Raw genomic sequence first — 13,773 nt, 5'->3', positions numbered from 1 at the left:
ACCCGAGGTACTACTGTACTAGGATAACTCTAGTTCCCAAACCCCAGAACTTGGGAGGGGGGAATCCTGGAACAGTCTTAAGCTCAGGTTAAGGAAAAATGCCAAAAGGAGGAAGCCCAACAAGCACGGAATATCATTAACACATCCTTGTCATCTACACAGAGTTCAAATAGGGAATTATTAAAGGGGCTTTTGATGAGACAGTCTGAAGCCATTTAGGGCTTTGCTAGTCGGTAATGAATGGAGTCGGGACGCGGGTGGCGCTGTGGGTAAAAGCCTCAGTGCCTAGGACTTGCCGATCGATCGAAAGGTCGGCGGTTCGAATCCCTGCGGCGGGGTGTGCTCCCGTTGCTCGGTCCCAGCGCCTGCCAATCTAGCAGTTTGAAAGCACCCCCGGGTGCAAGTAGATAAATAGGGACCGCTTACTGGCAGGAAGGTAAACGGCGTTTCCGTGCGCTGCGCTGGCTTGCCAGATGCAGCTTGTCACACTGGCCACGTGACCCGGAAGTGTCTCTGGACAGCGCTGGCCCCCGGCCTCTTAAGTGAGATGGGCGCACAACCCTAGAGTTGGACACGACTGGTCCATACGGGCAGGGGTACCTTTACCTTTAATGAATGGAGTCTGCTTTCCCTTTGCAATGCAATAAAACTGTGGATTCACTGGGCCAGAGCAGCAGCCCAATTTTCACTGTTAGCACTCACCTAAATCCCCCAGGTAAACCAGACACCGCTGGCAGGCCATCTGCGCCCATTCCATCTCCTTCTCCGATGCAGATACAGGCTTCCTGCAGCCTATGGAAGACACAAGGAATAGATAGAGTAACCTGGGATGAGCACTGCTCAAGAACAAGGCAGCTGGGGCTCTAAACCGATGGTGAAGAGTCTGCCCGCACCAGAACCACCATGTTTGCCTTTGCTCATATGGCTCGGCTTGTTCCACAAATAGACCACACAAACTGCAGATTGTGATCTCCTGAAAGCCTCTGCTTTTATTTTTGGAAAAGTAAAAAGCTTGAACAGCCTCAGGGGGGCAGAGATGACCTCATGTGGCCAAGGGGGTGGGGTTTCAGCCACCACCCGTCTCCAATATTCATGACAGCAAAACAGCCTTCAGCAACCTGCTGTGCACCAGATGTTTTAGTTCCACTGGCTGGAGCCAGCTGAGTTTGTAATCCAGAACATCTGGGCGACACCAGGTTGGCAAAGGCTGGAGAACAACATGCAATACAAAAAGGTCCCCTTAATTTCTGTACTAGAGTACTGTAAGAAATGTTTGGAACGAAAACAACATCCATACATACTCTGGACATACATTAAGCCCCACAACTATGGGTTTTAGTTCTGCCCCCACCACAATAGCAACCCAGGTAAGATTTCAAAGTGCAATTAATGTGTCAAAAGCTACACAATCTTAAATGTGGATTAGAAGGCATTCTGAGGGCTTAAGTTCTGCAGCAGTATTAATGGGATTCTCACAGCGATGGTTGCCAAGGACACGAGTCTCTCAGTGCATCATTCTGGAAGGCAGCCATCAAGAAAGCGATGGACTCCCACCAGTCAAGAACTGAGCATGTCCAAGTGAACAAAAAAGCCGTTTCTAACCATCTCACAGGGGTCAAAGCACTCATCTGGACATCAGATCCTCCCTCAAACGCCCCTGCAAAACCAGATCCTTCACAAACTATCTGGAAAATTCTATGTTATGTCATTTACTGAGAACTTAGCAGCTTATAATGCAATCAAGATTAATTACACCAAGAGCAAAGCTGTAAAAACCAACCCAGATGCCATTTTGTAAAGCCCCATTTAACAGATGGATAAGACCCATACGTGTTTAAACGAAAGAAGTGAATTATGTAAGCCCTATTAGAAATGCAAAACTCACAACACAATTCTATACAAAACAACCCCTTACCTCATATTTTTCACATTCCTAGATTTAAGCATAACACTGATAACACCTTAAAACAAAATATCTGTATCTAGACACTTTTCAGTATGGACTCCCTTTTTTTCAAGGAGTCAGTCATCTGACTGCCAATCATGTACAAATTTCTGAATTCTGATTGTCTTGCCCAGATGTGTGTTAAAATGCTGCAACAGCCCAGTCAAGAAAGACCATCGTAAGTGCTCCTGAGAAATACAAACATGGCCAGGATAATCAAACCACCTTGGATTATGGGGAGGAGCAAAGATTAGCAGCAGAACACATGCTTGGCATGCAGAAGGTCCCAAGTTCAATGGCTCCCAGCTTCCCTATGACTATGACGTATGTGTATGTTACGGAGTGGAGGGCATCCCAGAGGTGGTTCCTGCCACACTAAGAGGTAGACAGTAGACAAGGCCTCCACCCTTGTTCTTAAAAGCTGGGTGCTCTCATCATTTTCGTAAGGTTTGTGCAAAGTTTGCAGTGGGAGGGACATCTCAGATAGTAAGCTTTTCCATTACATAAGTAAATGGTTAAGTGCAGATGATTTGAGTAACCATTGCATTGAATAAAATGTTCTTAAAACAGAGAGCCTGTGTGGGGTAGTGGTTAGAGTGCTGGACTAAGACCTGGAAGAGCAGGGCTTGAATCCCTAGTCGGCCATCAAGCTCATTGCCATCATTTAAATATAATGTGTGCCTGCTCAAACTGCAGCCGAGGTATTTCAAGGTTCCCCACAACCACCCCCACTTGCTCTTCTCAGAGCTCTTTATTTTCAAACTGGACTTGGACTGCATGCTCCTTCAGATAACTGCCCCCCTGTAAAGTAGGACACTTGGCCATCCTAGGAGCCATATGGCTCAAGTGGTTGCAACCATCCCCACTCTGGCGAAATGTAGTGTATGCCCATTGAAATTATAGCTTTGGCTTTTAAATTTGCCTCCATTACCAGGGTTCAATTCCCCACTAGGCCATGATGCTCACTGGGTGACCTTGGGTCACTCACTGCCTCTTGGCCTACCCCACCTCACAGGGTTGTTCTGAGTATTCAATGAGATGGAAGAAAATCACGGATGTTACCTTGGGGTGAAAGGTAGGGGTACAAATGCAATAAATGAATGGTAAATAAAACGTATGTCAGCATCTGGATACTGACCTATCAGAGGATCCGTAACATGTGTCCAGTCAATACAGCCCTGCAGCTCTAACTGATAATGAGACTGGATATAGAGAAGAAGGTGTTGGTAAAAGCCGATACCAGCAATAAGGTGAGTCCGGTAGGCACACTCTAGGGTGCTGCGACTATGAATGTGCTGTGGGGAGCAAAAAGAAGAGGGGAGGGGAAAATAAAGTTAGAACACATCCCCAGTTGCTTCACCTCCACCTTCACCCCCCTCCCCGTTCTCAAAAGGTAGCTAGGTTCAGCAGAAAACTCTTCCTTTTCTGGCCACTCTATGCCACCCCTCTTCTGTAGAACTTGCAATGTGTAGGCTGCCACTGGCATTTTGCTACTTGTCGTCTCCCTACCAGATGAGCTGTGCCAGCCTGAGGGCTACTTTGCTGGTGAAAAGTCAGTTTACGCTTTTACGCTTTGGAAAGTGAGTACAACTCCACTATTCTCCAATGGTGGGCTTGTGAAAAGCTGCACCCTCCCTTAAGTCAACGGAAGGGGATTTGGGGCAGTCGTTGCTGCTGTTCTCTCCCCTCAGCTGATAAGGAGCAATCACCAACTCAAAAGTTAGCGTCCCTCTGCATGCTGCAGACAAAAGGAGTTTTGCATGCAAGTACACCGTCCGTTGCCTCCTTAATTAGGCTTCCATGACCGTAGCCATTTCTATGCACTATTCACTCCACAGACTTGACGCAAGGAAGGAAAAAGTCAGGAGAACCAGGGGTCATGTGGGGTGCTGCTCTGTGTAATCTGCAGCCAAGGCTGCAGGCAACTTAAGAACCACCACTGTGACCCCACAAGAGAAGTAGCTCATCCACTTTATGTTGCTGCCTTTACATGTTAGAACAACAAGATCAAGGATGACATCTGAGTCATGGGATGAGGTATTTGTAAAAATAGAATACTGGGGAAACCTTTTTAAAAGAAACCCATTGAAATAGCAATGTTGAGCATATTCAGTGGAGGCGACCAAGGGTTGAGTACAAACATTTAATTGTTTACTTATTAATGGCAGCAGGAATATTGGTAGCTAGAAACTGGAAAGAAGCAAAGGGTTCGAATCCGTGGTTCCCAAAAAGGGTGACACTGCCCCCAGGGCAGATTACTTAGGGGGAGAACTAAGATGCAAGGGGGCAGCATGGGGGTACTGGAAGTGTAAATGACTATCAGTCTTTGAAAAGCTGGTATCACCGAATGAGGTTCATCCATTTTGGTGAATTAAGCTACATAGTTTTAACTGGATTTTGAATAAATGTGCATTTAATCGTTGTGGTTTTGAATATGATTGTGTTACTATCTTCCTGAATGGGTTGTGCAAACTGCTACTTTGAATGTTTTTTATATGATACGGGGCACTGGGGGTGAATTTATGGAATCAAGAGGGAGGGGGCCAAAAGTTTCAGAACCAGTGGTTTAAATGCAAAAATAAAGGGGGAAACGAAATTTGGGACATAACACTTCCTGAAAAACTGACACAAAAACATCATGTGGCCAGAAAGCAAACAAAAATCCCACCAACTTTTATGACGGACTGGTGGCCATTCATCCAGTACACAAAGAAAGATAACAGGACAAGCTGCACCTGCCATATTACGCAGTATACGGTTGTGTTAACATTTTCCTTCATACTGATATTAGCAACTTTCAGTCTCTCTCCACTTCAGGTCTTGTAGGAACTTTGCTATTACTGTTTACATCTGCACCATGCTTCCAGGCTGGGGAAAGCAGGGGTATGTTACTGTTTTTTATTTTCAATTTTAAAATGCTTCTTTCAAAAAGGTTCAGAGACAGCTTGCCTTTTTGTTTGTTTTAATGAGCTGAATGACTTCATAGTAAACTTTCCTCCACAGCAGCTCTTCTGCTTTCCTCCCATAATCCACTGGGTGCAAGAACATCAGCTTCACACATAGTTCACGTAACCTAGAGCAGGAAGTTGGAGAGTGGGCAAAAGAGAGGGGGGGTTAGCCTTCAACTTAGCAAAAACAGCCACTTAAGCTATGATCCCTTCCCAGCAGAACAAAAAGATGTGCAGTCTGAAGCCACCCATCTTCCACTGCATCCTGCAATCTGGGTCAATGGCACAATACAGCTTAACAAAATACAACTTAACACAAAATGTCAGGTCAGGGCAGCCAGAGGCCAGATGAACCCTTTACTTTTTACAACACCTGGCATCCCATATGAGACATGGCAATCATTCAAGACAACCTCCTCAACCCATAGAAACATCTGGAGGGACTTACTGCACTAGAAACTTTAATATGCAGTATAAACTTGTTTTAAGTAGCAGTTCCAACTTTAAGCTGCTCTAATGGCATTTCCCCTGAGAAATGACAAACTAACTAGTATTGCTGTAGTTTATTCTAAATTTATTATTATTTTTTTATAAGTGAAAAAAACAATAAAATACTTTTTATACTAAAAAAAGAAGCCCCACATGGTTGAGGCAACTAAATAGCCAAGGAAAAAGCAGGACAAGGTGGCAGTCAGTCTAGCTTCCAGACTGCCTGGTCACTGTCTCCAGGCAAGATAGCTTTTTAAAACTGGGAGTGCTGGAGCACAGTCTGCTTGGAAGCTTCTTCTGTGCAAGTTCTGCTGAACTCCCAAATGCACAAGCACCTTGTACACCCACCGTTTTTTCAGGCTACTGCTGTGTCACATAATTAACAAAGGTATGTGCGGGTGAATAGGCTAGGTAAACTTTATTATGGGGGAAATTTTCTGCAAGGGTGTTCCCAAACAACATTATGTGTAAAGCAACAGCTCTGACCACAAGTTTGAAATCTGCTGCAGAACAAAGCAATATCTTGCTCTGAATAATCCACTGGCCTGATAAAAGGCGGGCGTATATATCATATCACTAATATTAAGCTTCCGCAAGTATTTTTTTATTCCTTTTATATCTGGTCTCTTCCATGACATTGAAGGCAGTGTGCACAAGTCCCTGCAAAGCATCCCTTCCATACCTGCTTAGTTCCAGCAAGGGTAGATCTTGTGCCTTCAAGACCATGCCTCTAAGTGAACTACAAAACTTTAAAAAAAAATAAAGAGAGACTCAGCTTGCTTACTTGTTTCTCAGGCTGATGTTCTCTGGTTTAAAAACTTCTTGATAAGCTGCCTTGTTTCCAAGAATGAGATCCAGTCTATGCACGGCTTCTACCACAGCTCTACAAGAAACACAAAAGGACAGCAAGTATTAACATAAGGAAGACACAACTTTTGAGAGCTGCATGGGAATTCTGTATTGCCATGATCTTCCTCCTTTCCTTGGATTCTTAAAGCTTGTTCACCCAATCAAGATACATGGGTGACAAAATAATACTGTACTGTGATAAAATAAAAGCATATTTAAAACATTTTAAAGCATCTGAAAACATTTAAACGCACTAAAACAAGTTTAAAAAGAGATGTAACCAAATCATGTGTCTGGACAAGCCTGCTGAAAAAGAAACATTTTCAATAGGTGTCTAAAATAGTATTGTGAGGCTTAATGTCAATTGGCAGGGAGTTCCAGAGCACCAGTGCAGCCACACAAAAGGAACGACTCCTCACAAATGCAGAATGAACAGCATGTGGCACTTGCAAAAGTGCAAGTTCTGCAGACAGAATTCTGGGGTGCAATAGCCACACCACCTGGCTAGTTACCTTTGGTCACTGTGTTTACCTTTACTGCAAGGTTAAGCTAAGAGGCAAGCCTCCAGTTTTAAGCAATGCACAGCCAGTTCAGGTGCTTGCTCCTTTCTCCAAGCATCCCTCAGAATTCAGCTGCGTGGAGGAAGTCAGGCCTGACCTGGCACGTCACTTGCTACTCCCTGGCCATCAATCCACATCAGCAGCAGCTGAAAATGTATCTGACAAGGGGCTCTAGTCCACAAATGCTTGTATCATAATAAGTCTGTCACGGTGTAACCAGACTGTTTTCAGACAAGAATCTAACAGAGCCACGCTTTCAGAGTCTATACCTGTTAGGAAGAAAGAACAGCCGCATTTGACAGGCTAGTCTCCACTGATGGAGAAAGTCCATAGCTCTGCCGGTGGCTGAATCCTGACCAGAGAGTACACTCATGTTTTTCTCTCCTTTGCTCCCACAGAATGTTAGCTACCTCTCCATACTTCCAGATGAAGATATTGGAAGCAAACCTCTTGAGGTGTATGTTTTTAGGTCCAATTTTTATAGTTGCAGGTTGTTGGGCTTTAATGTTAAAACCCACCCTTAGGTTGAAGGGCAGGCAATAAACACACACACACACACACACACACACACGGTATGTTTGTGTGTGCAAAGAGTAGCCTATACACAACCTATTCCCATAAAGCAGCAACTCCCAAGCAGATACTACCCTCAAGTTCTGAAAGTCCCACTCCAAGATTTAAAAGCTTGCACAGGTGCCAAATACCATGTGGTTCTAAGGTTGTAATGTAAGGGTAGGCTCTATTCTCTGGTGAGAAGCCTTCCAGGGGCCACATGCCAGTACTGGGTGGTGCAGCCAGGGCCAAAAATGGGCATGGACACAGGTAACATGTCCACATTAATAGACCCACAGTACACATCCTTAAAAAATGAAGGACATTCTGCAAGCAAGATTCCGCAAAGGGAAAATTTGAGCTTGGGGACTGCACAATAGAAGCAAAACACAGGCAAGGTTGGCTAGGGGGAAGCCGGGTGTGACTTGGGCTCACTTGACAGTGAGAAAGACACGTACTGTACAGCACAACTTTGTGCAGGGTAACTTGAAGCAGGAAAGTTAGCTGGAGAAACCTGCAAGGAATACGTGAAGACTATTTGGGGCAGTAGTTAGCCATCTGGTGCTCAGCACCAGGCTTCAAACACACCCTTTCCCCTTACTCTTTAAGCAAACCTAAAGGCTTCACAGTTAAGAAGTACTGACCTTCCAACTACTTGATATTTTCAATATAACTGAAAGCAGTGCCACTTTGGGGTATTAAGAGGTTGGCACTGGACCTGGCTGATGCATTTCGATACCTACTGCTGGGTTTGCTCATTGGCAGAAAGCAAGTCTAATGCCTCAGTCTATTAAAAGACCCGAAAATGGCAATGCATACCATGCTCCATGAACACAAGCCAATGACAAGCATTCTGACTGTACGGAAGAAGGCAGGGAAAGCTGTTTGCATCTCAAGCCTCAGCTGTACTTGGCCAAGGATTCAAACTCAACCAAAGGCTCACCAAGTGACCTTAAAAAACCACTTACATCATCAGTTTTCTTCCTTCACTCCACACTGCCCTTCACAAAAATACAGCTATGTGACCTACAATGTGGCAGGGAAATGCCTAAACCATAGAAAGCTAACCTTGAAAAAGGTCATGTGCCACTCTCTCATGAGCATTTTCACAAACCATTCACACCTGCAGGCACACAGCACACATATCCTTGTCACAGTACCTGGTGACAAGGTTTAAACCTCTAATTTCATCCCAGCACTGCAACGGAGCTTCAGATCACCCCATCACCATGCTGGGCTGTATGAAGAACTTTAAATATTTCCTCCCAATCCAGCACTGTTATGGGGAGGAAAATGAATACTGGTAGGCCTAATCTGCTTCATGGGTTTGCCACTCTGTCTTAAACCAGATGTGGAAAACCTTTGGCCCTCCAGACATTGCTGAACTCAAAACTCTGAGCATTCCCAGTCCTTGGCCTAGGGCTGATGGAAGTTGTAGTTCAGCGACATCTGGAGGGTCTAAATCCAGGTTGCTGTCTAAGAAAATGTCAGGAAGGAGACAGGAGAATCTATGTGGAGCCACAGGGAAAGCAGATGAGGTGGGGACAGAAAGGAACAGAATTATTTACTCTTTAGTGATATGCTATGAAGCAGAGGGACAGGGCAACCAAGTGCATCCAGCATTCAACTTGCATGCAGTGCAATAGCCACTGAGAGTTGCCATAATCCATCTGTGAAGTAACCTGCCTCCATATAACATTCTGAAAATTATGATGGAGGGAACTAGGCAGATGCAGCGGACAGGGCTTTGTTAAGTGCCACAGAAGAGAATCACTTAAGAATGTCTGCCTTTACCGCCCTGCCAAAAAAAGATTGGGATGGAGAAACTGTCAACTTCTTTACACCCTTGACTCTGGATTTCCTGCCCCATCGTACTCTGCTCAAGTGGGAATAGAAGAAGAAACTGGCTGATAGGGTCAGGGTGGATTAAAAAAAAAGGGCAGGGCTGGACCTTTTAAAAAACCAGAGCAAGGTGAAATAAAATAATTGCAAATGCCTCCTATCACCCAGTGGAGGAAAAAAAAGAACAACGGATCCATACGTTTGCGGGAGTTTGCCAAATTTAAGGAAAGCTTCCTCCTTGCCAAGCTCCATCTAAGAGAGAAAGCTATCTGTGGGATCAGGGCAGAAATGGGTGGCTGGGAGAGACTCAGGTACAAATCCCTGCTGCCACTGGGTGACCTTGGTCCAGCCTCTCTCTCACAGCATACCCCTTCACAAGTGAGGATAAGATGGGGATGAAGGGATTTGGGCCCATTTTCAGCTCAGGCTTCCTCACAGGGTTGCTCAGAAGATGGGGAGGGGACCTTGAGTCATTCAGTCACCGTAACTCGGTATCATTCAGTCACCCTCTTTCATCCTCACTTAAGGATTGTTGAGAAGAAAAACTGGGAAGGGGGGGAGCACATTACATCATTCAGTTGTCCTCTTTTAACCTCATGGGGAATAAAGAGAATAAAGGGTGTGTGAGAGGTTAGAAAGAACCTTGAGCTATACAAAATAAGTTTTAACTATTTTAAATTTCTGAATTTGAAATTGCTGTAATTTCAAAATTTCACCTCCTGGTGAAAGGTGCACAATAACTTTAGTAATAAGAATAATAACAATGACAATAACTTTTACCTAGCCTCCTGTTCAGGGCTGTACATTCATCTCTCAGACTTCTTATAGCAATGTTCTGCCTTATATACATTAAGATTAAACTGACCAGGTACCTATTCAAAAGAGGCAAGGAAGGTGAAGGCAAGAGGATTAAAGGTGGGGTGAGAAGGCACCTTGGCCTCTACAGCTCCCCTCACCTATACAATCCCTCTCAGGGTCACTAAAAATACAAAATGGGGTGGCCACCTCAGGCCAGTCAATTGTGCTCTTTTACAGGGTTGCAAAGGGAAATGCAAAGGAAGATAAAAGATAAGGGGTGGGTGGATGAGAAAGATCCTTGGGTTTAAACAGGTGTAACCTGCTCTGGGCCCTTAGGTGGGGAATTGGTCCTAACCCCCCTTATTCTCTCAGAAACCCAAAAGGGGGGGGGCTAGAGGATGAAGAGAGGGATGTGAGAAAGATCCCCAGGTCATAATATTGGGTGGGTGGCTAATAAATAATGGTGATCATCCTATCCTCCCTCCTCAGGGTCGGTGAGAACATAAAACGGGGGAGGGAAAGGGGGCACCTTAGGCCACTCAGTTGCGCCCTTTCAACCTCAAGAGAGGATAAAGTGGGGGGGCACGACCGTGGGGGGTGTGTGTGAGAAAGAGTCCCAGTATTGCGTTTTAATTCTTGTAACCCGCCCTGGAACCGGGCAAATCACCACCACCCTCGCCTACCCCCCCCCCCGCCCCGGGGCTGGTTGTGGGGCGAGTTAGAAATATGAGCGGACTGGGGGGGGGGACCATGCCCGCCACCGTGACCTCGGTACACACACAGATATAGCTGGAGAGATACATTAACATTTGACCCAGCGGGAGGGAGCGGGGAAGAGGCCTCCGAGGGGGATAAACCGGGGATGGGGGTGGGGTCTCCCTGCCTTTCTCCCTCACCGGTAGAGCCTCTTGGTGTGGAGAGCTTTGGCCTCGGGTTCCCCGCCGCCGCCGCCGCCTCCTCCTCCGCTTCCGCTGCCTTGGCTCATGGCGCCCAGCCGGGCCTGCCCCGCGTGTGGCCGGCGGCTTCCGAAGGGCTCCCTCAGCAGCTCCACCTGCCGCCGCTGCTCCAGGCCCAGCCTTCCCCGCGGCGCCGCTCCAGCTGCTGCTCGTCCCGCCGCCCCTGCCTCAGGGGCCGCCGCCGCTGCTGCTGCTCCTCCTCCGCCGCCTGCCTCTCGAGACTCCCCCGCTGCCGCCGAGCCTCCTGCTGCTGCTGCTGCCGCCGGCGGCCCCCTCGCCCGGCAGCCATCGCGCTCCGGCTCCTCCCCCGCCCCGCCGTGCGCGCGCTTCCTCCCTTCCCTTCCCTCCCTCCCTCCTTCCTCCCTCCTTCCTTCCTTCCGCGATCGGGATCCCGGGGGCTGCCGCGGCGGCGGAGGAGGAGGCTGCCCACCTCAGCCAAGTCGCGCGAGAACTCGCCCCGCGCCTCTCGCGAGACCGGGCCTGGCGCGCGCGAGAGCCACCCCACCCCGACCGCCAGGGCCGCATAGATACATACATATATATACATACATAGATCTAGAAAAGTAAAGAGGGAGCATTCAGTGGACTGGTGGCAAGCGGTGGAGGGTTTGGTTTGCTTTGCGTCTGTCTGTCTGTCTTTTACACCTTTCCCCCTCATTCTGATGTACATGGTCCTTCACACACACTCACAGACACACACACACACTCCTCACAACCCTGAGATGTAGGGCAGGCTGAGAGGCAAGGGCAGGCCCAAGGTGAGCTTCATGGCTAATGAGTGGGGATTTTTGAACCCTTGTCTCTCCCAAGGTCTGAGTCTGACACTAACCACTGTCTCTCAATGCCAAGGTCCCTGGTTTGATCCCCACCGGCACCTCCAGGTAGGGTTGCAAGAGCTTGTAACTCTGAGGTGCCACCTTACGCAAGATTTTTCAGTTTTAATTTTGGCAGAAATGATCAGTGTTGCCAAAGAAGCTATTGCTCACTGTCCGTAGTTAATGTTACTGAATATTTTTGATGATACCAATATTGCCAAAAGAACTGGCCTTGTAAATTCCCTTCGCAGCTCAGATAATACTTGCAACTCAATGAGAAGCAAGCAGCCCAAAATCTAACTGTTGGACGCTTGGCACCACCCACTCTGGAATGTAGCTATAATGGAGAAAATTATGCATAATTTTAGATTCAACAAGAACATCCCTATGCTTTTATATAATTTGGCATTCCTATACTATATATGCAGTCGAGCCATCATTTTCAAGACAACGCTCATCACAAACCTGGCGAATCTTGAACTAGACTTGATAATCAGATTACACTAACTTTTTTTTTGTATGTGAAGACATTTATTCTAACTTTTTTCTTCCATGGCTTGGATTTTGTTACTTGACCCATGTGTAACTGTGCCTTTTTATAGTTTTGTTTTTCGCCTTTCAATGTTCACCTGCTCTCTCTGTTTTAAAAATATTTACAAACAAAAAGAGCCATCTTACCAGTCAGTGCTCCCCTGCTTCCATTTTATCTTCACAACAAACCTGTGAGGTTGTCCAGGCTGACTGCTAGGAGTCACTCAGTGACCTAAATGGGCAAAGAGGGATTTCAGTCATCTTTTTAACTAACTTACCTAGCTTGCCTGGTTCAATTAACTTACCACATTACAAGTGGTTGCTGAATTGTCGTACACTTTGGGATCCGGGTGGCGCTGTGGGTTGAACTACAGAGCCTAGGACTTGCCGATCAGAAGGTCAGTAGTTCGAATCCCCACGACGGGGTGAGCTCCCGTTCCTCGGTCCCAGCTCCTGCCAACCTATCAGTTCGAAAGCACGTCAAAGTGCAAGTAGATAAATAGGTACCGCTCTGGCGGGAAGGTAAACGGCGTTTCAATACGCTGCTCTGGTTCGCCAGAAGCAGCTTAGTCATGCTGGACACATGACCCGGAAGCTGTACGCTGGCTCCCTCGGCCTATAAAGCGAGATGAGCGCTGCAACCTCAGAGTCGGCCACGACTGGACCTAATGGTCAGGAGTCCCTTTACCTTTACCTTACTCATAGTCTCAGCCTGGCTCCAACCTACAATGTGGAGATAACAACACTGCAGGGCTGTTGTGTAAACGTCGTTTCTCAGCTTGACCCCCTAGCCTGCAATATTAACCATGGAGATTGTAGCTCGTCACCAATAAGTTGCTCTATCTATCAGTCCTCCCCTGCAATATAGCGATAATGAACTGAATTTTTTAATTGGCAGGGGAATTTTTAGCAGGTCATTTTTTAAAATAGTAATAAATGGATTCATCCCCCGAGGAGATTTAAAAATGTTTTTCTTTCAAACTAAACTTGGAAGTCCTAATCCAAGGGAAAGACTGTGTTTCTCTTCTATTTTTCTGATCTCTCTACCGAACTTTGAGGGCAAGAATCCAGCAGGGGGCCTCTGTGTGACGACAGTCCCCCGGTGACTGGCAAAGAAAAGGGCAGCTTCGGCTTCGTCTCGCGATATCAACTTACATCGTCGCGCGAGTTCGTACACCGGTCGCTAAGCGCGTTTCCTTTCCCATGAGATTTGCCAGGACTATATTAAGGGCAAGATGGCCGCTCTTCCAGCTTCAAACTGCATTCAAATAAACTTTATTGACAACATAATCGGTTGCCAAGCAAACGTGGTCAGATTGGGGAGGAAGGAAATCAGCGGTTTATTATTATTATTATTATGATACGTGTATGGGGTGTTAGGGGAGGGGTACACTGGTGGGGGTCATGCCGTATTCCTTCTGGGATAGTTTTTGTCCACCTTTGGTCCCCATCCTGCTCTCAGCTCTCACCTATGGCTCCTAGAAGCTG

General features: G+C 46.7%; 2 protein-coding genes across 3 annotated transcripts in view; one reads left to right on the top strand and one right to left on the bottom strand.

The window, feature by feature from the left end:
* The window catches only part of SMG5 (SMG5 nonsense mediated mRNA decay factor), a 28,858-nt gene extending 17,761 nt beyond the window's left edge, over window positions 1–11,097 (bottom strand). Inside the window, exons 1-5 of the mRNA XM_081893134.1 lie at window positions 10,880–11,097; window positions 6,167–6,265; window positions 4,895–5,018; window positions 3,084–3,240; window positions 703–792 (exon numbers count right to left, since the gene is read on the bottom strand). Of these exons, the coding sequence (XP_081749260.1) occupies window positions 703–792; window positions 3,084–3,240; window positions 4,895–5,018; window positions 6,167–6,265; window positions 10,880–10,968 (559 nt within the window). The 5' untranslated portion in view covers window positions 10,969–11,097. The remainder of the gene's footprint in view (window positions 1–702; window positions 793–3,083; window positions 3,241–4,894; window positions 5,019–6,166; window positions 6,266–10,879) is intronic.
* Window positions 1–13,773, top strand: part of LOC309359452 (uncharacterized protein) — a 190,788-nt gene that overhangs the window by 89,468 nt on the left and 87,547 nt on the right. The gene's annotated exons all lie outside the window — the stretch shown is intronic.

Source organism: Podarcis melisellensis (assembly GCF_964234715.1).
Source record: "Podarcis melisellensis genome assembly, chromosome: 16".
NCBI lineage: Eukaryota > Metazoa > Chordata > Lepidosauria > Squamata > Lacertidae > Podarcis > Podarcis melisellensis.
Note: the sequence above shows the minus strand (reverse complement) of the source record. Positions and strands in the feature narration are given on the sequence as shown.